The sequence below is a fragment of the Malus domestica genome, chromosome 03 (genome assembly GCF_042453785.1).
Source record: "Malus domestica chromosome 03, GDT2T_hap1".
NCBI lineage: Eukaryota > Viridiplantae > Streptophyta > Magnoliopsida > Rosales > Rosaceae > Malus > Malus domestica.
In genome coordinates this window covers 30,107,107-30,129,919 of record NC_091663.1, presented here as the reverse complement: position 1 = coordinate 30,129,919, position 22,813 = coordinate 30,107,107, and the positions used below count along the sequence as shown (strand labels likewise).

General features: G+C 39.0%; 3 protein-coding genes and 1 long non-coding RNA gene across 5 annotated transcripts; 2 read left to right on the top strand and 2 right to left on the bottom strand.

The window, feature by feature from the left end:
* Nucleotides 1-5: 5 nt before the first annotated feature.
* Nucleotides 6-13,084, bottom strand: LOC103430416 (ribosome biogenesis protein BRX1 homolog 2-like). 2 transcript variants are annotated; one of them, XM_029100219.2, is made up of 9 exons: nt 12,945-13,084; nt 12,629-12,846; nt 12,221-12,362; nt 3,005-3,083; nt 2,767-2,891; nt 2,507-2,608; nt 830-898; nt 572-670; nt 6-294 (listed from the first exon to the last, which is right to left on the bottom strand). In XM_029100219.2, exons 2-9 carry the CDS (start codon nt 12,826-12,828, stop codon nt 163-165), a joined length of 948 nt encoding a protein of 315 aa, XP_028956052.1. In that variant the 5' UTR covers nt 12,829-12,846; nt 12,945-13,084; the 3' UTR covers nt 6-162. The 2 variants fall into 2 exon arrangements, with proteins under 2 accessions (XP_028956052.1, XP_028956053.1); XM_029100220.2 differs by having other exon boundaries at nt 12,629-12,851; nt 12,945-13,047.
* A 2,113-nt stretch (nt 13,085-15,197) lies between these two features.
* Nucleotides 15,198-16,385, top strand: LOC139194113 (uncharacterized). The gene is made up of 2 exons (XR_011578837.1): nt 15,198-15,331; nt 16,196-16,385. It is a non-coding gene; the product is annotated as an uncharacterized lncRNA (long non-coding RNA).
* Nucleotides 16,386-16,840: 455 nt separating this feature from the next.
* On the top strand, nt 16,841-21,634 carry LOC103430389 (lanC-like protein GCL2). Its single transcript, XM_008368528.4, has 6 exons — nt 16,841-17,171; nt 17,360-17,538; nt 18,361-18,472; nt 18,576-18,692; nt 18,781-19,095; nt 19,599-21,634. Exons 1-6 carry the CDS (start codon nt 17,004-17,006, stop codon nt 19,935-19,937), a joined length of 1,230 nt encoding a protein of 409 aa, XP_008366750.1. The 5' UTR covers nt 16,841-17,003; the 3' UTR covers nt 19,938-21,634.
* LOC103430380 (protochlorophyllide reductase, chloroplastic) lies at nt 20,070-22,272 on the bottom strand. Its single transcript, XM_008368516.4, has 5 exons — nt 22,004-22,272; nt 21,748-21,846; nt 20,952-21,471; nt 20,504-20,862; nt 20,070-20,416 (listed from the first exon to the last, which is right to left on the bottom strand). Exons 1-5 carry the CDS (start codon nt 22,055-22,057, stop codon nt 20,261-20,263), a joined length of 1,188 nt encoding a protein of 395 aa, XP_008366738.1. The 5' UTR covers nt 22,058-22,272; the 3' UTR covers nt 20,070-20,260.
* Nucleotides 22,273-22,813: the final 541 nt, after the last annotated feature.

The following is a 22,813-nucleotide window of genomic DNA, read 5'->3' as shown; positions in this document are numbered from 1 at the left end:
AAAAGTGCAAGAAACAAAGCCAACTTGCATATATAAGGTAATCAAGTTCAGGCAGAATTTGAAAGAGCATGGGCAGTTGTAATAAAAAAATCTGCCTTCTTGATTAAACGATACAACATGAGTTAAAATTTTAAATTTTGATTTCTAGTAGTACGAAAAATTTCATTCCTTCCACATCTCAGAAAACTCATCAGGCTCCAGTGGATTTTCAAGCTCATGCATTTTTCTCCTTGTCTTTGCTTTGACTTTCTTGACAAAGGTCCCAGCCTTCTTCTTTTTCTCCATTGCTCGAATCTGAAAGCATCACAAAATGATTCCATCAGTAAACGATGTTATGATCGTACATGGTTAGATTTACCAAGAACCTCAAAACAAACGTTTCAAAAATACAATCTCACAGAACTAAAATCTAGTGTCATTTATTGGCTTGATTTAACGGGACAGGCCATTCTTTCGTATGTCAGTACAAACTCTCTTACAAACCGTTAGACACGAGGATCAATGCTCATCCATGAACACAAATAATTAGATAACGAAATCAACAATTCAATGTGCTATGTATATATCTAACCTGATTGGGTGATATGTAAAATGGATTCTCATATAGTGTTGGACCTCCAAAGCTGCCACCAAATATCTTGATAGGATTCAAACAAAATCGCGGTCCAACCTATATACAACCAGTTCTCTGAGTTAAAATGTCATCACAGATACAATGGTATAGACTAAGGAGGAAACATTGCGGTCCAACATACATACAACCAGTTCAGAGTTAAAACGTCACAGATACTCTAATATATAGACTAAGGAGAAAAGCACCATTACGAACCTCAACAAGGGTCATTTTATCTAAGCCTCCTCGAGCTATTTTATCCAATTCGTTATGAGGAACTGATATCTGCAATTTAAAGAGCAAAAAAGGTCAAGATAAAAAGCAGCGATATTTTCTAGAAACAACGTCATTTTTACAAATATATGGAAAACAAATAGTGCATCTGCGTAGACACAAACATAATATGGTACTAGAAAATCATACGAAGTATAATATTAGGCAAATCATAATTCAGAAGTTACTTGAAAATACTACCACACTGTTTCTAGAACATGGATGGTTTGACATATGCTCTTTTATAAGCCTTTTCTATTGCAGAAGCTGCACAACCTAATTTTGATATGCATTATGCCTCCAGAAAACTACGGTGGTCATTTAAAAAATTCATGTAGCATTATTATATATACCTTAGCTTTAGCTTCATCACTGTTTTACAAGAAACTTAGGTTGGCACTATTGTCAGCACTCATCAAGCAATTCCCAACCACACTTCAGTAAACTAATAAACCAACTATATACTTGCTTAAAATAGGGAACTTTACCGAAAAGCTCCCAATACTGTTCACTTTAACGAAAAACCACATTTTTACTCTAAAAAGTCAATCCGATACTATTCACTTACAACACATTTTTGTCCTTTTCATTAAAACTCAAAGTTTTCAAGCCCTTTTCATTAGTTTTCCTTAAAATAAACTTTTAAAGAGCCAAAAGATAAACGGAGGCTGTGCCTTGGGTTCCCTTAACTGGCTTCACACAAGAGGCCAGATTTAGCCTCCAAGGGTTCCCAAGGAAGGCTAGTGACCGGCCCTGAATGAAAATTTATACCATGGACTCATATCCATTCAAAGCGAACTAAACAGATTAGGATGGGATTTAGGAGTATTATGGGAAGGATGGGGGATGGCTTGAAAAATGTGGTATTTGGTGGGTGGTGGGGGTGGGGGTGTAGAGTACAATTGGGACTGCCAATGGCCACCAATTTTAATTCATAGGGCTGTTATTGGTCAGCCATCCATTAAAAAGATATCCACCAAAAAGATAAACTATCATAATATTCCTTCATCCCCCCTTACTATTCCTCCCCCATCCACTTATTAACCCTTTTGACTACTTGTTGAGAATATTGGGATATCCCGTAAAAGTGAAACAAACCAATTTAAAGGGTGATGTCTACATACCTTCCAATTCTTGGTAACTAATCCTTGACCAAAAAAAAATGGTAACTAGAATTGTTAATTTCTGGGTTTTGAATAACTGTTATTTTCAGATGGCTACTAAAAGGCAGCGATATTGCAAAGAGACACAAACAAATTTTGACAAATGAGCTGGAATCTAAAGAAAACTATCAAACTCTTCATACATTCATGAATGATTGGTAAATAATATAGCATCCTAAGTGGAGAAAACAATGTTACAGTTACAGTATGGTGCAAATGAAAAGTTTTAGAAGTATAACATCATACATGAAACACATTTTCTTTTATTGAGCATCTACACTGCCAGCACAAGGGCAACACTGGCATCTAAACTCTAAAAAATGTAAAGCCACCAAAATTTATATTTTTGAGCAGAAAGCTTACCCCCTAAAATCAATTCTAATATTAAATGAAACGATGCAAGTCATATCACAACTATGTTCAACAAATACTATAAATTAAAAAAAAAAAATAGTACCTGATAGTTTCGGAACCAAATGTGGTCATCAACGATAGAGAATACAAAAACATGATCATGATAGGGTTTAGATTTTCTGTGCTCCTTGGGAATGCCAAAAATCTGAGAACGAAAGTTTAATAAGAAACAGAATAACATATGCTGTAGCACAAAGTTCAAAAATATCTAAATGAACGATGCAAACTGATCACAAGAATCAAGCAGGGCATGAACAGGAGAATGTTTACAACTACATAAAAGAGGAAGCAAAATGAACATGCCTGAGTGATCATTTCCTTCAGAAGCTTCCAGTGGGCATCTTTATCAAAATTGGATGAAAAAGTCAAAATAGGTCGTGACCCCTTTAGATGATTTCCAGTAAGCTTCAACTCCTCCATCGTGTGCACTATAAATCACAAAACAATTTTCTTTGATCAGAATTTTTTCGAAAAAACTTAACCCCAGTTGAGATTAAGCCAATCCTTCATGAAAAGCAAATAAATAAAACAGAAACATTACCAGCATTTACTAAGAACTTCACAGATGGCCCATTGGGACACTTTGACATCCACAGATACAGATCTTTCCCTTTCCTGCACTGTAATCAGAGACCCCCCAAAATAAAGTACGCATCAGCACACACAAAACAAATAACCTGAATTTGCTATTATCTCTCTCTCAAACAACCAATATGTCCTAACCATCAACCACTCAATTAAAAAATCATGCAACTTAAATTTAACACAAACAGATCAACCATATCCTTAACCAATGGTAACAAATAACCATAAATATGTAAACGATGACAAAGATTAAAATCAACAAACTACCAACAACAACAACAACAACAAAGCCTTTTCCCACTAAGTGGGGTCGGCTATATGAATCCTAGAACGCCATTGCGCTCGGTTTTGTGTCATGTCCTCCGTTAGATCCAAGTACTCTAAGTCTTTTCTTAGGGTCTCTTCCAAAGTTTTCCTAAGTCTTCCTCTACCCCTTCGGCCCTGAACCTCTGTCCCGTGGTCACATCTTCGAACCAGAGCGTCAATAGACCTTCTTTACACATGTCCAAACCACCGTAACCAATTTTCTCTCCTCTTTCCTTCAATTTCGGCTACTCCTACTTTACCTCGGATATCCTCATTCCTAATCTTATCCTTTCTCGTGTGCCCACACATCCAACGAAGCATCCTCATCTCCACTACACCTACGTGTTGATGCTTCACCGCCCAACATTCTATGCCATACAGCATTGCCGGCCTTATTGTCGTCCTATAAAATTTTCCCTTGAGCTTCAGTGACCTACGACGGTCACACAACACGCCAGATGCACTCTTCCACTTCATCCATCCAGCTTGTATTCTATGGGTGAGATCTCCATCAAATTCTCCGTTCTTTTGCAAGATAAATCCTAGGTAGCGAAAACGGTCGCTCTTTGGTATTTCCTGATCTCCGATCCTCACCCCTAACTCATTTTGGCCTCCGTTTGCACTGAACTTGCACTCCATATATTCTGTCTTTGATCGGCTTAGGCGAGGACCTTTAGATTCCAACACTTCTCTCCAAAGGTTAAGCTTCGCGTTTACCCCTTCCTGCGTTTCATCTATCAACACTATATCGTTTGCGAAAAGCATACACCAAAGAATATCATCTTAAATATTAAGTTTGTGATCTTCGCTAGATTGCTCCGGTCATTAGTGTGGATAAGTATGTAAATGGATAAAGACAGGAAGCAAACACAAGATGTACATGGTTCATCCAGATTGGCTACGTCTACGAAGTAAAGGAGCTCATTAATTGTGAAGGGTTTACACAGTATATAGGTTCAAGCTCTCCTTTAGTGAGTACAAGTGAATGATTTAATACAAATGACATTAGGAAATATTGTGGAAGAATGATCTCGTAATCACGAAACTTTTAAGTATCGAAGTGTGGTATCGTCTTCACTTGCCTTATCTGTCTCATAGGTAGATGTGGCATCTTCTTTGGAAGTACTCTTCCTCCCTCCAGGGGTGGTATCTTTAACTTTAACTGGTGGAGATGCACAAGGTAATGTATCAATTTCACTTGACGCTTACTTGTAGTTTCAGGTTTGGTCAAGCGCGATACAAACCATGTAGTAGGAGTCCCCCAAGTCGCCGAGCTAGGGGATCTGCTGAAAGAGGTGACAGACCTCTTGCTTTCTTTCTCCTTGTCCCTAGCTGAGGATGAATTGGCAAATTGTCTCCACATGCTTCGAGGTATCATTTTCACTTCCCTTATGATGCGGTAGACGAAGCGAAAGCATAAGATGATGAAGATGAGTACTCGAGAGCAAGGCTAGGGAAGCAATCAGGAAGGGGTTCCAGGCAGTCGGTTCTAGATCGGAAGATTGATACCAAGTGCTGGCTGATTACTCACTTTCTCCTTGTCCTAAAACAACGACAAGGAGAAGGACAGGGAGAAAGCATGATATGAGATACTCTTGCTTTCAACCTTCAAGATATGAAATACTTTTGCTTTGGATGGGTTGTTTGCAGAGGTACCCCAAGGAATAAGGAACACTGAGTGACTCGAGAAGGTTTGTTGGAAAGGCATTCTCGGAGATGACGGAAGGTTATGTATGTCTGCCTTGCCGTGAAGGTCGACATTTATAGGAAATAATAACCGGTACTGTTCTTTCACTCATGTCGGCAACCGTTGGATGATTGAACAGTAAACTTCACGTGTTTTCTACTTCAACAGAAATCGTCGACAGATTTCCCGTGATTTCCTCAAAGCTGACGAGGCTGAGAAAGACAGATGGTTGGAATCGGCGCTTCGACAAACTGCTCGTGATTTTCTCAAAGCTTTCTCTGCATGTGACAAGTGCTGACGAGGCTGAGAGAGACAGGCGCATCTTCGCTATCTGAGATCGATGCTTCGACAAATTTTCCGTGATTTTCGCAAAGCTGAGTTTGCGTGTGAGGGGTGCTGACGAGGCTGAGAAAGCTGACACTCTTCGATATCTGGAATCGGTGGTTTGTAAGCAAGCCCAACTTTTGAGAAAGCTGGCGCCTCTTCGATTTTTGAATTGCGTTCTTCGTCTGGCTGCACGACGTTAAAGCAAGCGCTTCTTGGGAGGCAACCCATGTATTCAAATAAGGAAGATCTATGAATCGCTTCACAATCGGTTTTGCGTTTCTAAAAACCTTCCCTTTTCTGCATTTCTATTTTGCCATGATTGTCATTTTTTATTTTTGTTGTTTATTTAATTATTTTTGGGTGTGGGTTTATTTTTGAAACATTGATAGATATGCAAGATATTCTTACATTCATTTTCATGAAAGAAAAAAAGGGAACATTAAGCAAGAAATTACAAGAGGGAGCCTTCACAAAGGCTGCTTAGGAGAAGTCTCAATAGTTGGCGGAGCCTCAGCAGTCGGCAGAGCCCCAGAAGGAGGAGGCAGCGGAGGCTGATCATTTGGAGCTTCAGTACGCGGTACAGCCCTAGAAGACGAAGGCAAATGTTGTTGGAACAAGCCCACAAACCTCTTATGATCAAGTAAGATCTGACCATCAGATTCCTGCATCTGGTCAATTTTCCTCTTCATGTTTGTGGCATAGTTGTGTGCGAGCTTGTGCAATTGTTTATTTTCATGCTTAAGCCCTCTAATCTCCTGCTTGAGACTCATCACTTCAGCCGCCAATGATTCAACTTGACGGGTTCGGGTAAATAGGCGTTGGGCCATATTGGACACGGAACCTGCGCACTGCACACTGACAGCCAGAGATTCCTTAACAACCAACTCATCAGACCGTTTGGCAAGTAATATGTTATCTTTGGGAGTGACAAGGTTCCTAGCCACCACCGCAGTAGTCATATCATTCTTCATCACCGAATCCCCAACGATAAGGGGACCAGTAGGGGATATGAAGGATGGGCGCCATATGTTGTCTGGAGAAGGCGGGGCTGCCTCTTCACCAAGGTTCAAGTCAAAACGACGGTCGGAAGGGCCAGACATTTTTCAGAGGTGTTAAAGAAAGAGGAGATCGGACAAGTCAAGATCGTAGAAGTGCAAAACGGGAGTTTTTATAGGCAGAAATTCAAGTGTGCTTTGAACGTCCTGCATACCTCTATAAAAATCAACACGCGATGGGATTTCAGAGATCGAAGAGGCGAGCTCAGAAATCGAAGAAGCCAATTCAAAAATCGAAGAGGGGCCAGCTTTCTCAAAAGTTGGGCTTGCTCACAAACCACCGATTCCAGATATCGAAGAGTGTCAGCTTTCTCAGCCTCGTCAGCACCCGTCACACGCAAACTCAGCTTTGCGAAAATCACGGAAAATTTGTCGAAGCATTGATCTCAGATAGCGAAGATGCGCCTGTCTCTCTCAGCCTCGTCAGCACTTGTCACATGCAGAGAAAGCTTTGAGAAAATCACGAGCAATTTGTCGAAGCGCCGATTCCAACCATCTGTCTTTCTCAGCCTCGTCAGCTTTGAGGAAATCACGGGAAATCTGTCGACGATTTCTGTTGAAGTAGAAAACACGTGAAGTTTACTGTTCAATCATCCAACGGTTGCCGACAGGAGTGAAAGAACAGTACCGGTTATTATTTCCTATAAATGTCGACCTTCACCCTCCATGGCAAGGCAGACATACATAACCTTCTGTCATCTCCGAGAATGCCTTTCCAACAAACCCTCTCGAGTCACTCAGTGTTCCTTATTCCTTGGGGTACCTCTGCAAACAACCCATCCAAAGCAAAAGTATTTCATATCATGAAAGTTGAAAGCAAGAGTATCTCATATCATGCTTTCTCCCTGTCCTTCTCCTTGTCATTGTTTTAGGAAAAGGAGAAAGTGAGTAATCAGCCAGCACTTGGTATCAATCTTCCGATCTAGAACCGACTACCTGGAACCCCTTCATGATTGCTTCCCGAGCCTTGCTCTCGAGTACTCATCTTCATCATCTTATGCTTTCGCTTCGTCTACCGCATCATAAGGGAAGTGAAAATGATACCTCGAAGCAGGTGGAGACAATTTGCCAATTCATCCTCAGCTAGGGACAAGGAGAAAGAAAGCAAGAGGTGGGCACTTGGAAAGATTGAAGAAAGAAACAGACCAACACCTTTCCAACAAACCCTCTCGAGTCACTCAGTGTTCCTTATTCCTTGGGGTACCTCTGCAAACAACTCATCCAAAGCAAAAGTATTTTATATCATGAAGGTTGAAAGCAAGAGTATCTCATATCATGCTTTCTCCCTGTTCTTCTCCTTGTCGTTGTTTCGATCTAGAACCGACTGCCTGGAACCCCTTCATGATTGCTTCCCGAGCCTTGCTTTCGAGTACTCATCTTCATCATCTTATGCTTTCGCTTCGTCTACCGCATCATAAGGGAAGTGAAAATGATACCTCGAAGCATGTGGAGACAATTTGCCAATTCATCCTCAGCTAGGGACAAGGATAAAGAAAGCAAGAGGTGGGCACTTGGAAAGATTGAAGAAAGAAACAGACCAACACCTTTACCTCGTGCCTGCCCGCCGTGTAGAAGAAACAAGCAGAGAAAAATGCAGACTGCACAATCAAATCATCCCAGCAGAAGGAGTCTGATTTGAAACCAAGGAACTCTGATATTCCTCGCTCAGAATTCCAAACCAGTTCGAGATCAAAGCTGTGGAAAGTCAACAAGATCATCTATCTCCAAAACCAGATTTGCGTTCTTAAACTCTACTCTGTCTATTTTTTTGTTTACTTTGCTATACTTGTCATGTTTATTCGTTGTTTGTTTATTTGTTTGTTTTTGTGTGAGTTTATGCTTGAAACATTGAGGACAATGTTTGATTTAAGTGTGGGGGGTAACCATTGTTTTGCATGAAAGTCGTAGGAGTTTATCACCCATTACTTCTAATGTTGTTCCTTGCTCTTTTAAGTGTTTTTAAGCTGTTTTGAAGTGTTTTAGTTTGTTTTGATATAAAAATCCGAAAATCTCATAAAAATTTGAAAAATTGTTTTGAAAAACCTAAAAAAGTTGTTTTTGTATGATTATTTGTGTCTTAGGGTACCTTCCAACACAATGATGAGGATTTGGTTTTTAATTACATGACTGTTAAAGAGAGTTATAAACATGGATGAACATTTGATTTACTCTTTGGTGTATGCTTGGTTGTGGTTATAATTTATGAATTCACATGCAATCATAAAGGAAAAATTAGTTTTTGTAACATGCTTGAAGGAAGGAACTCAAACAAACGCTACAACCTTGTGAGACTTGAGCCTAAACGTTATTTGGAGAGTTGATAATCTGTGCATTATTGTTTTCTAAGTCGTTGCATGATCTCATTATTCTTTGCTTGGTTACTACTTAGAAGGCGCTTCATCATTTAGTTCCAAATGCTAGAACTCATGCCCATTTCATTCAAAGCATGATATTGATTTGCATAACACATATTCAAGATGAAGTTGTGTAGTTACCACCACCAAAGCCAAATTGCCGTGTATCCTACTTCATTATATGTTTAAGTTAACCCCATTGAGCCTTGTTAGCCTACGTTCTTTGTTAACCCACGTTATCCTCACCTAGCCTAGATTAGGACCATCCATACCCTTGTTCTTAAAGCATAGTAAAGCATGATTCAAATTGAATTCCTTTCGAGTAATGTTTGGCAGAAAACAAGTGTGGGGGAAGTGTTTCTCATGTAAGTAGTGCGCCATAGGCACGGGTGGAAAGAAAAGAAAAGAAAAGAAAAATTCGTGCAAAGAAAAAAAAAAGTTGAATTTGACCCTAAGAGTTGTTTAAATCTTTCCCTTATGTCTAAAAGTTGATTTCTGCAATCTAAGTGAATTCTTAGTTCAAGTTCATTACTTTATTTGCTATTGCTTTAAGAACGTTTGTTTTCCCTTACCTTCATTTGTTAGCCAACACCCCAAGCCCCGTTACAACCTTTGACTTCAATCTTGAGTGTTATGTGTTTCAATTTGTGGAGTTTGAATTTGGTATGAGCATATGATGTCACTGGTTCTCGCATCTAAGTAGTAACATTCCATTCATGAGATCATATCTAAACATGCCTAATAACTCCAGAAATCGCTTTCTTTGTAATACATATATGTGAGCGTTCGTTTTCATCTTTACATCAATCTTCTCACATATAACTAGTATAGGGTGTGTAGTTAGAAAATCTGAGTGAAAATTGAGTGCTATTTTGTAAGGAATTGAGCAAATTCTCTAAGGCATGTTACTACATTCAAAACATCGTTTTAATTGGTTAAATGTGAACTAGTAAGTGGTGAATGTGATTAAGTATGTGCTCAAGTGTTAAGTTGACTAAAATCTGTGGGAATGATGATTTTTAACTTGTCATGTGCGTTGGAAATCCCTAAGGCAAATGTTGGAAGGTTTAGGTTGTGTTTTGTTTTCTTTATTTTGCTCGAGGACTAGCAAAAGCTAAGTGTGAGGGTATTTGATAAGCTCATATTTATATATTTTTTACATAAAATTCACTTGTCTTTTCTTAGTTAGTTCCTTATATTTTTGAGCTATTTACTATGTTTTTGTGTTTTGTGTGATTTATCAAGCAAAGAAAAGAAAAGTAGCACAAGTGAATTATTAAGTAACAAATTCGTCAAAACTGCCTGTGCAGATTAGCTGACTTTGAAAGTATGTTACGAACAGCTCAGAATGAATGAGAAAATGTGCCTTATATGCGTGGAAAGCTACAGATGTCTACTTTCTGAAGCAATTTACGGATTGTTAATATCATTTTTCAAGAAGAAGTTATGGGCATTATAACACTGAAAGATTCAGAAACATGGACAGCACATACACAAAGAGAAAGGCAAGGCATGGACAGTTTGATATGGGCAGAAAATGGGTGGATTGTTGGCTGAAATAATGAAGAACATGTGTGTGCAAATGCAAAGGAAAAACTCACACACATAGGCAAAGGAAACACACACACATGGGCAAAGGAAACACACACACACATATAGGCATAAAATGGGTTGTTTTGTGGTTGAAATGATGAAGCATGTGTGTGTAAATGTAAAGGAGAAACATGGCAGAAAATGTGTGCGTTTTGTGGTTGAAATGATGCAAAGAACATGTGTGTGTGCAAGTGTAATGGCAAAGCAAAGAAACATGGCAGCAAACCCACATGCAAAGTGGAAGAAAAGCACAAGGCATGGGCAGAAAATTGGTGTGTTTTGTGGTTGAAATGATGAAGCATGTGTGTATAAATGTAAAGGGGAAACATGACAACTCATACCCACACAAGCTGCACATGCAAAGGAAATGGAGTGGTCCTCTCTCAAGCCTATAAATACCACCTCCCATATTCATCAAAGAGAACAGATTTTGATCCCTTACCTTAGCCGAAACTTCCCACCACCATTCTCTCTAATTTCAGCCAAAAACCACCCCTAGCCACACCACCCATCAATCCTAAACCTTTCCATACCATTCCCCATCCATTCTACACCATAAAAACCACCCAAAACCGTCCAAAACCTCTAGTGCCGCTACTTGCAAGGAAGGAAAGAGAAGGAACATCTTGTGCCGTGCCTATGCCCAAGCCTTGGGAGTGTTGGAGCGTTTATAGGTGTTTTCTATCTTTGATTTCAATGTTTAAATTAAGTTATCTTTGTGTAATTGCGAGTATGAGGAACTAAACCCCCCTTGGCTAGGGGGGATTCAAAACCATGTTTATGCTTGCTATATGATTTGATTACTTCCAATTGCGTTTCATGAATTGTGAATTTAATTTACTTATCTCTATGAATTAAAACTAATTTGTGTATGTTGGTTGAGAGTGCACGCTTAATTTTCATGCATAAGTTTGATGCTAGGATATAAGGAAGTTTCACCTAATCGTTATGAACTTATATTCATAAGTAGTAAAGGTTGTTGATCACAATCGTGTTAAGTAAATTTTTGGCATAAGTTTCATGCAATTCATAGTAACGAGTGCATCGTCAATGCTTATGTTTTTCATAGAACTTAATGATTCTTGCATGTATCTCTATTATGCAATTCATGTAGGGAACTTGTAGGGAATGTTTTGGGTTGTCGTATGCAATCATCCAACCTAATAACTTGTGGAAAAACTGAGGGTTAATTAGTGCAATTCACGGTTAATTTGGGGCGTTGAGTATTCATGGTTTGTCGAAGAGCAATTGGAAATCATTTTGTATGCAAGTATAACATGTGTGGAGAATAACCCCTTAGCTAGTTTCTCATCCATCCAATTTGATCAATCTCGTTTTAAAACCGATTTTGTTTTACAAAGTTCTTGTTTTGTTTTCAAATTCGTCTAAAATCAATCCCCCTTTATTTTGTTGAGTCATATTAGTTAGAAATCAATTTAGTTTGTGTTTTTAAGTGTCTTGAGTCAAGTTATAACATATTTTCGTTCAAATTCTTCCTTAGTGTTCAAAACTGCCCAGATTGTGTTTTTAAGGCAGTTTTGAGTGTTTAGGTGCTGTTTTGAGTCTTTTGGTTTGTTTTAGTGTTTTAAAGTATAGTTTTGCATTCTTTGAGTCTAGTTTAGTGTTTTAAACTTTGATTTTACGTTTTCAAGTCAGTTTCCAAGTGATTTAGCAATCCCTCCTAATCCCCGGCCTAGAACGATCCCTACTTACAAACTTTACTACAATTGACAAAAAGAGGGTTTAATTTGTGTGCTTATATATTTCGCATCAAATTTTTGGCAGTATTAAAGTAATATTGAATAACAAATGCTAAACAAGGTCAGAAAGAAACAACAAAAAAACCTGACCTCAAAAAACATACAGGAAGAGCAACTCTTTAGCTCAACCAGCTCGTTAAGAGTTGCACCGTTACTTGATTTAGACTCCACCTTATTGTCCTTCTTACAATGAGGCAATAGGTCCACCACATTCAACATCAGATGCCGATACCTGCGTATATAATTTATAACCATTTATATAATTATATAAAACTTATACATTTATACACTCACACGCAAGTATATATACTCGTACATAAATTCATAGACGAATATATCATATAAACGAAAAATAGTTACCAAAATTCATCTAAAGATCACATCTTTACAATTATTACAGAATTAGTTTCAAAAAAAATCTTTCAGGTTTCGAATAAAAACAACACCGAGCGAGCGAGATCAAAGCAGAGAAAAAAATTGGAACTTGAATAATTTTACCTGTAACTAATGCGACGAGAACAAGTAACTAAGACCTTTTCTTTGTTCCTAAACACTGCCGTCGATTCACTCGCTTTTACTTCGTCGTCGTCCTTCTTCTCCTTCCAACCGGAAAGCGTTCGCTTCCGCCTCTCCGGCGCAACCTCCTCCTCCTTCTTTTCTGGAGCCAGGGCATCGCTGTGCTTTCTCTTCTTCCCCATTATTTTTGCTGGAAAAATCTAATCTTCCATACAAAAATTAGAGTTAGTCATAAATATAAGCAAACATGTGTGTGGAATGGAAACCTAATTAGGGTTTTGGGCGACCGATTTCTTACCAGAGAGATTCGGGGGCTCCGGGAGGCTTCTGCAAACGAGAGGACTAGGGTTTAGGGTTTACAACGATGGTGACGAGACGAGTGAGCGGGGAGAGGCAACGGCGTGCGGGCGGGTAAGTAATGTTTTCCGTTTTGGGCTTGGGTTACTTTTCCGGATCCAACAATCTTTGGTTCACCCTCAACCTTTGTGGCCTGGCCCAAACTTGTTTTGCTTTGTTGGGCATCCCAAGCCCAAGCATCTTGCTTCGAGAAATGTTATCCTGTCAATTTTCATACTCTCAATTATTTGAGCTACAAATTTTTTTTTAGAGCAATAAAAGATGAATTTTGTATATAGTAACCTAGCTATTAGAATAAGTTGACCTGTGTTTCGTTATGAGAATTTTTATTTTACATACAAAGATGTTGGGGTGGGGATTTGTGTTGAGCCGTTATACGACCAACTATAGTTACGTATTGTATCCGCTACTTATGAGATTTGATTTAAGAAATTTTTACTTATAAGTAGTGATAAATATTATTAGAACACAGTATCGTTGGTGCACTACATGACAATTTTTTTTATTGTACACTGTAGCTGTATTGGGGTAGAAGACTATAACAATATTAGATGTAGGGATTGAAATAGACTTTATCAATCATTTGAACTACAAACCATTTCAAGTGAATTACATGAATAAGAGCAACTCCAATGGGTCAATTGAGCTCCTAACTATTGGAGGACTCAAAAAAGCAACCTCAATCATGATCCCTATCCACCTTCTAAGATAGAGATTTATCCAAGAGCTCCTAAATATAAGGGAGGATGAAAGGAGCTACTAGTGGCACTCTATAATTAACAGTGATCTAAACTTGCAAATGTTTTGAAGCTTGCCTTGGACACCTATTTTGTTCCTTATTGTAGATAGAATTGTAATAAACTTCCTCATGCATATGAATAGTGTTGCCTATAGTATATATTTAATACTTTCAACATATTTTGTACAATTTTAAAACCCACAACATCGTGCTAACACCTTTTCTAGTACACCATTAAATCAAGAATTAGTGAGCCCTACTTATCCAATTAATTATTATTATCTACACTTGTTTTAGGCTCTATGTACATTTTTGGCATGGTAAATCCCTAGTCCCCAACTTAAACCAATTGTTCTCAAATGATGCTTTATCACAAAGACAGAAAGGAATAATGTTTATATATTCTAATGCGAATCCGATCTGTATCTATCTCGATCTCCCGTAATATTTAACAATTTACAATCTACCATTTGTGTCACAGCCTGTCCCGAAATATTTAGTTTCGATGGTGTGAAATGACGATTTTTACCCTTGGACGTTAAAGTGTGTTGTGTGTATTATGTACTTAAGTTGGACAATTCTAATATTTCCTAAGTTTTTGGAAAAAGACTTACGCTTGTTACCTTTGTTTTGTTGGTTGGTAACCAACTAGGACCACACACACACATACCTATCCCTCTCCCGTGTACTCTCTCTCTCTCCTCCCTCTCTCGGATTTTTTACCATTTTCATACAACCTATACGGACAACCTTCAAACCTTCACTTCCAGTCGCAGATCGAAGCTGGGGAAGTGATCTTTGTGCCCATTGCAAGTCCAGAAGCTTATCCATACCATTTTTGGTAAGTGAAACCCTCGAAAACCCGAGAACTCAGAATCTCAGTTTTGATGCATTGTTCATGTGGTCGTAATTATGGATGTTTTAGGTGATTTGAAGCTTGTAGGAATCTTTAAAACATCCTTACAAAGCTCAGAGAAGAAAAACCAAGTAAATTGGATGTCGGGAACTTGAGATCGGCGAGTTTTAAGTTTGGCCGGATTATCGTGGATTTTTCCGGTGATATCCCGTGAGTTTTAGGTCCTAAAATTGGTAAGGATGTGTTCTACTTGTCTTAAGCTTCATTTTGGTATATAATTCGTGAAATTTGGTTGAAAAATGAAGAAGTTAAAAGGATTTAAGTTTTTCCAGTTTCCAGTGACGGCGACGGTCGCCGGAGTTCGAAGGTAGAAGACGACGGAATATTCCTAATGGCGTTGGTTAGTTTTAACGGTTTCTGTTGCTTTTTAACGGAATATTCCTAACGGGGTTAGGGGATTCTGTTAGGGTTCCTTGCGTGTAGGGCCGTGCCCTTGCCGGCGCGTGACGGCTCCAAAAATTATTTTAAAATTTTGGGCGTGTTCATGGAGTTGTGTAGGTCACGATAGTATATTTATATACCTCATTTGAGCAATGTATGATAAGTTATTAGTCAGTATTGGTTATGTACTTTAAATTAACGTTTTTATAGTTGTTTCGCATATAGGGGAGACTTATCCCGAGGACGAGCGCAATCAAGGGCGACTCGGGGGCTACGACCCTTCGACATACCAGTGAGTGGGCTTTTGGTTTTAAATATATATGTATATGGTTGGTATAATTCCCAGAAAATGCATTTAAATGAGTTATGACTTAAATTGCCATGCCAAATGTTTTACATTTAGAATATGCACATGATGTTTGCATATATATTTATATAATTGTGGTTCTGTGGACGCTCATGTAAGCTCAAGTGAGTTATGAATTGTGAATGTGAATAATGGTTGTGATTAATTGAGGAATATATAGCTCATAAACCTGCACCCCGGTGTTAGTGATTTAGCTAGAGCTAAGGCACATGCCTGTTTATAATGTCACCTCCCGCACCATATGCTCACATTGGATCCAATTTAGGTGCACAGTCTTGTCATACTGACCATTATATATGGTTTCGACTCGTAGGTGACTAGCGATTTATCGCACAGTTATAATGAGAATGTAGTAAGGAGCATAGTTATATTACACCCAGTCCTATCGTACAGAGTCTACAGACCATTACAGTGGTTCCGACTCGTGTGCAGTGTACTGCCGTATAGGTCACTTGCAGTGACTCCGGCAAGATTGACTAATGAGCTATGCATTTAGGCGAACAGACCTCTGCAGGGGTTCCTGCTAATATGTTATTTTCCATAAATTTATTTTTACCTGAGTTACTTATTCTGTTTATATTTTGGCATGGCATATTTATGATAATGGATATGTGAAGCATGAATTGAAATATATGCATATATATATATATATATACTTATATATTTATATTCCACTTATGGGGAATTTATACATGTTTTACAGCGATGGGTTAAAGCATTTGATAATGAAATGGTTTTGAAAAGCTTTGTTTTTGCCCACTCACACTTTCTGTTTTTTCGTCCCTCTAGGTTTTAGGTAAGCTTGTCCGTCAGTGGCTTGCGAGGATTGAACGGAGGTTCTGACAAAATACCACAATGTAGGACATTTTTGGGTGTCGTTTAATTAGTACTAGTTTTCTAGACTGAATTTAGGCTACTCATGCTCTGATTGTGTATTCACACATTTTCTAGCACTTATCTTAGCTAGTACTTTTATGAATTGGTTTTTATTTATTCGTATTCTCTATTATCCTTCTTGCTTTCGTACTGTGCATATGACTACGTCATCCTCACTTGACGGCCAGCATGCCCTGATTCGGGTCGGGGTGTGTCAATTTGTATAAAATAAAAAATAAAAACTTAAACAAAGATTTCTAGTTGAAAACAAAAGCCAACCATTGTCCCAGAACCAGATGTTCCCAGAACACCAGAGATGATCCCTTTCCACCAAATCCACCTAATCCAAGATCCGGACCGTTGTATTTTGATCCAACAGCTACAATTATTATAACTTTTAAAGGGTCCCTGTTTGTAGATGTTGGATCAAATTAAAATCTAATGGCTACAGTTATTATAACTTTTAAATGACCCTTTTTTGTTGTCATTGGATCAAATTTCAACTGTCTGAATCACGGATTAGATGGATTTGATAGAGAGGGATCCGATCCCTTTCCCAGAACACCCGCGAACCAAACGCCAACTAAGCAGCGGCAGCCTAAACACGTGTTACTAGTTTGAAAGAGGTCCATCACAGCTTTACACCGGCAGCAGTGAACCCGAGTAAACAGAGTAACGTGACCTCTCACTCTCGTGCTTGTTTGTGTGCGCGGAGAGGGAAATGGCCGACCGATTTTTCCCGAACGAAATGCCAGACTTCTTGGCAGAGCCACCACCGGACGCGGCAGCGCCCGAAAGCCCCAAAAACTCGCTAACAGGCCTCCTCCACCTTCCTTACAGAACACTCTCCGACATACTCAAGTGCTCCGCTTTGGACCTCAAAGAAACGGTACTCACAAAAGATGATTAATTTCACTCAATTTCTGGCGAATTATGGAATTTGGGTTTTGGGTTGTTGGTAATTGGAGAGATTTGAATTTTAAAAAAATAAATTTTGGGTTTTTGTATATTTATGTATCGAGAAGTACTTTTTTTGTAAGTGATTTGGTTTGGGTTTTGTGTTTGTTGGGGTTGTAGGTCGTGAGGCAGACGTGGGGTTTGGGTGGAAAACGTGTGGAAGATTATAGTTTGTATACAGGGGCTCTTGGGACTGCTTTCCTGGCCTTCAAGGCTTACCAAGTTACAAAGAATGAGAGTGATCTTAAATTGTGCTCTGAGATTGTTAAGGCATGTGATTCTGCTTCTACAGGTTCCAGGTACTCTCTTTATATTTGTCTCACTCCGTAGACACACGCAATGATGCGTGCTCATTTGACTTGCTTGTTTGTGAAATATGTAGAGGGAGTTTTGGCTCTTTTAGTTGTTGTGAAGTTGAGTTAGGTCTGGATTCTACTTTAGCTTGCCGAGTTTGAAATGCAAACTGTCGATAAACTATGGCTGTGTTTCAGTTGTTGGTTTGCTTCAGTTGTCGATAAACTCGGCGTGCCAACTTGCCCTCATAGAAGCAGTACCAAATCATAGCACAACTAGTTAGCTGCGAGCTTACTGTTTTTATGTTTGAGTTGTTAGATTTCTGTTAAATTCGTTTGACTGAGGTGGATAGAAGTTGCGGCCTCAATGTCTCTTATTGATTGTATCAGTAATTATTTCACTTATTAAGATAGTCTTCTTCATCTCTCTGATTTCTTCAGTAGCTTAGTAAGTCAGTGGTAACTTTAAAATCGGATTAAAACCCGTGCTCAATTTTGGGTTCAATACTCGTTAGCTTCTCTTTGGACACAAGCATGTAATCTCAACTGTAACTGTTATTTGAATGTCAGATGCGTTGGAAATATCAGACCCAATATATGTGTTGGTAGAAAGAAAGTTTTGCACCAAATTTGGGTTGGTATCAGTTTTAAAGTTTAAGAACATGTAGAAAGTGATACTTCTAATTGCAGTTTAACGTAGCTTACTGACCATGGGTAATAGTTGTGTGCTTGTACAATTACCTTATGTTGTTTCAGTTCTGGCTTAGCCTTTGGGGAATTGAGTAATTTTGACTTCATAGCTTTGTTATGTACTGCATGGGCTTGCAGGCGTGTGTCATTCATATGTGGGCGGGCTGGCGTCTGTGCCCTTGGTGCTGTTGTTGCAAAGCATACTGGTGATGAAATGTTACTTGACCTCTACTTATCAAAATTCAAAGAGGTGATTGATAGTATCATTTGCTTCCTGCGCTTAAGACTTGTTCTTCTTGAGAGGGCCTTTGTATGTTTGCCTGTCTTGACATTCTATTTTGCTCTACGAGCAGATCAAGCTGTCTAGTGATCTTCCAAATGAGTTATTATACGGGAGAGCTGGGTTCTTATGGGCCTGTTCCTTTTTGAACAAGCATATTGGAAATGGGACAATTTCTGCTACTTGCATGGTAAGACATTTGTGCTTAAACCGTTCTTCAGATTGGTCTTAAATGGACTGAATTGATTATCCATTTATTCCCCAATCAATTTGTGTAGAGATCAGTTGTGGATGAAATTATCAAGGCTGGTAGACAATTGGCCAAGAAGGGACGAAGCTCATTGATGTACGAGTGGCATGGAAAGAAATACTGGGGTGCTGCCCATGGATTAGCAGGTATTATGTATGTTTTGATGAGCACGGAACTGAAACCTGCTGAGGTGGAGGATGTCAAGGGTACTCTGCGTTACATGATTAAGAATCGTTTTCCAAGCGGCAACTTTCCTTCAAGTGAAGGAAGTGAATCAGACCGTCTTGTGCACTGGTGCCATGGTGCTCCTGGAGTTGCTCTTACACTTCTGAGAGCAGCTGAGGTAATTATAATCTGAATTATTTCTTATGAAAACTTGTCGGACAAAATTTGGATATTGTAGTTTCGTGGTAAATTAGAGGTGAATAACTGATTTTTCAATAATTATTATGAGACTGGAACGGATTATTTATCTATTTATTTATTCTCCTTTTGTGGTTCGGGGTGCTTCATAGAAAAATGACTTGAGAAACTGTTACTTTACTTTTGGATCTACAGATTTGTTCCTTTGTTGTCGATGTTATTGAAAATGGAAATGATACAAAATGAGTTGAAAGTGGTTGGTATATTGCCAACAGATTCTGTTCGTGGCTTTAGTAAAATACGTTTTTCTTTTAGTGGATAAGAAGATACGTCAATTTATTGCTTTCATGGACATGATATGCAGTCTAAAACATGCGATCTTTTTCATTTTATGGTTATATGCGCTGGATACCTTCTTCAACTTAATAATACATATGGTGAATTTTCAATGCAGCTTACTCATTAGTCCATTGATTTCATTAGGTTTTTGGAGATCAGGAGTTCCTGCAAGCTGCTATAGATGCAGGGGAGGTGGTGTGGAACCAGGGTCTGCTGAAGCGAGTTGGCATTTGTCATGGCATCAGTGGGAACGCCTATGTGTTTCTTTCACTCTACCGGTTAACGGGTAAGGTGGAATATTTGTACAGGGCCAAAGCATTTGCTTGCTTTTTACACGATAGAGCCTTAAGACTCATATCAGAGGGTATGATGCATGGAGGTGATCGGTCCTATTCTCTATTCGAAGGTGTTGGTGGAATGGCTCATCTCCTTTTGGACATGACTGAACCGTCTGAAGCACGGTTTCCTGCTTATGAGCTTTAAGTTACTAGCCATGTAAAAAGCTAGAAGTAAATGGTTGATATTTACTTCTTTACAACATTCTGATACTTTCGTTTTGTAAATATTTAAAATAAATAAGAGTAAAATGTTAAACTTGTAACAAGAAGTATGATCTGCATTTTGCAACAGAGGTGAGTGATTTTATTCTCATTTGTTACTAACACTAATCATCCACATGAGAAAATTGTCTATGACAGTACAGCTTTAATTTCAAATTCTGCACTCCACAAATGGACCTGATCTTGGGTGACATCCTCCTCCTCCGAGGCAAAATGCTGGTCAACGGGAACATCAAGCTTCTATACTTAGGCCAAACCCACAAGCTTCTCACTGACTTCCCACACCTTGCGAGCCTTCTCCACATCACTAGCTTCTTGGGATAGTTGGTTCTCGAAGGAAGCCGAATTCTTGTTCCAGCTCCAGTAGACTCCCGACTTTGTCAAGCTTGGGTCGCTCACAACCTGAGAGTGATCAGCAGCAAGCAAATGAGTTCATGCACAAGAGAGATCGAAAAACATAATGCACCATTGTCAAGCACAAGTTCTTACCTGAGCAAGTCTCTTTCCGGCTTCATCTTCTGAGACATAGCCCTTGGTGATGTACTTTTGGAATGGAGGGAACAGAAGCCTGAACAAGGGAATGTGCTCCCTGAACAAACCGGTTGTGGCAATGCAGCCTGGGTAAAGGGAAGCAAATGTTATCCCGGTTTCCTCATGGTAGCGCCTGTGGAACTCTTGCATTGTGAGCATGTTGCAGACTTTGCTGTCCTTGTAGGCCTTGGCACCGTCAAAGTCTCCACCGTCGATCATGGCTGAGCTGTTTAGACCGTTTAAGCCTCCTGCAAGTCCCCTCAAGTCCCCGAGGTTGGCTTTTGGAGGTACATTTCCAGCTAAGGTGTTCGTGTTCCCTGAAAAGCAACAACACAAACTTCATCACACATTCTACAAAGAACAGTACATATTTTGAAGAACTATCTTCTTCATTTAAATCAAGTACCTGTAATTGAGCCAACAATGATGAGTCTCTTTGATGGGTAGTCGGATTTGTTCAAATCTTCCAGCAGCAACCGTGAAAGAAGGAAGTGTCCAAGATGGTTGGTCCCAACACTGAGTTCGAATCCCTCAGCAGTGAATGAAGGTTCTTTAGCGGTTGGCTGATAAACAGCAGCATTACACACGAGCACATCAAGAGGCCTCTCAGAACGCCTGAAGTTATCAACGAATTGGCGCACGCTGTCGAGGGAAGCGAGGTCTAGATGCATAATGGTGTAGTTTTCCTTGGGCATGCCAGCTGCCTTGGCAGCTCTTTCAGTCTTGAGGAAATCCCTGCAGGCCATAATTACATGCCATTTTCCGGATTCGGCTAAAGACTTGGCTGTTGCCAGACCAAGTCCGGAGGAGGCGCCGGTGACAATCACACTGCCCTTTCTTAGAGTCTTCTTCCCCTCTGATGTTCCCTTGTTGATTGCTGGGCTGCTTGTTGCTGTTGTCTGGGCTCTCACTGGCTTGAATTCTCTCTGTAATCAAAACAGCACGTTTGGAAGTGCTTCCAAAGTGGCTAAAAGTCTTTTAACAGAAACAATTTAAAGTGATTATCGGTTGTGATAGCACTTGGCTTTTTACTAAAATTTGATGTGCTTCTGCTAAAAGCGCTTATAAGCGGAAGTGTTTTTTACTAAATGCACTATAGCATGCTCTATTCATATAATTCTAAGTCAGTTTTTGTTTTTTCAACAAGAAGAAACACATTTTGTGTTCTGCAGAAGAAGAGTAGAATGGTAGTATTTTCCTACCTTGCAGCTTAATGCAACAGAGCTGAACTCCGCCTTGAGATTTTCCGAGAAAGTTACTCCAAACAGACTCGAATCCTTGAAAGAAGCACCTGACTTTCCCTGAGAAAAAACAAAATTCCAAGAAAATAAATCAAATCAAACCCCATTAGCCTCTTGGTCGATAACAACGAGAAGAAACGTTTCTTGGAATAAAGAAATTAGGATTAGGCGATATTAGCTCTTCGGAGTACAACAAAGAAACCGATAAAAAACGAACCTCTTTGGGGACAGAGAAAGCAGAAGAAACCACAGAAGCAGCCTGGAGAGCCATTAATTCTTAGATTTTTTTAGTTGGGTTTTCTCTGATGTTTCTCACAGGTGAGTGAGTGAGGAAGAGGAGAGTGAGAGGTGGTGGGAGTGGCCAAAGTGGAAGCTTGAGGAGCTCTCAACTACTTTGAAAAGGAAACAACCAGTTTGTATTAAATATAGTCGTTTTGGCACACTTCGGATATACAGTAGGCAAAGAGGATAAGATAATTAGCAGCATGTGAGTTTGCCACATCGATTTCAAGCAACCAATGAGGTTGTGAGGACTGGATTTCCTTTTGATATTTGTTTTATATCTTTCTTTTCGGAAAAAAAAAAAAATTAACGTGTACCAGAAACACAAATCACGTAGAATATTATTTCACGTGTTATAATAAAGGTATGCATCAACGATAATGTTGATAGGTCTCAATCTATGAAAGATTAACTTTAAGGGAACTTTAGAAAAGCACCTGGTACTGTTCATTTTAACGAAAAACCATATTTTTACACTAAAAAGTCAATCCTGATACTATTCACTTTACCTTTTATTTTGTCCTTATCATTAAAACTCAAAATTTTCAAGCCTTTTTCATTAATTTTCCTTAACTTTAAACCCAATTGACTTGTTATGAAGCAAGTGAAATAGTAACTACACATAGCCATGTTCCGAATACAGAGAAATTACTCAAATTTTCTTCCTGCTTTTCCTAAACATAGGATTATAAGAAAGGATATTTACATAGATAATTGATAGCAATCTACGGTTATTCACTTCTTT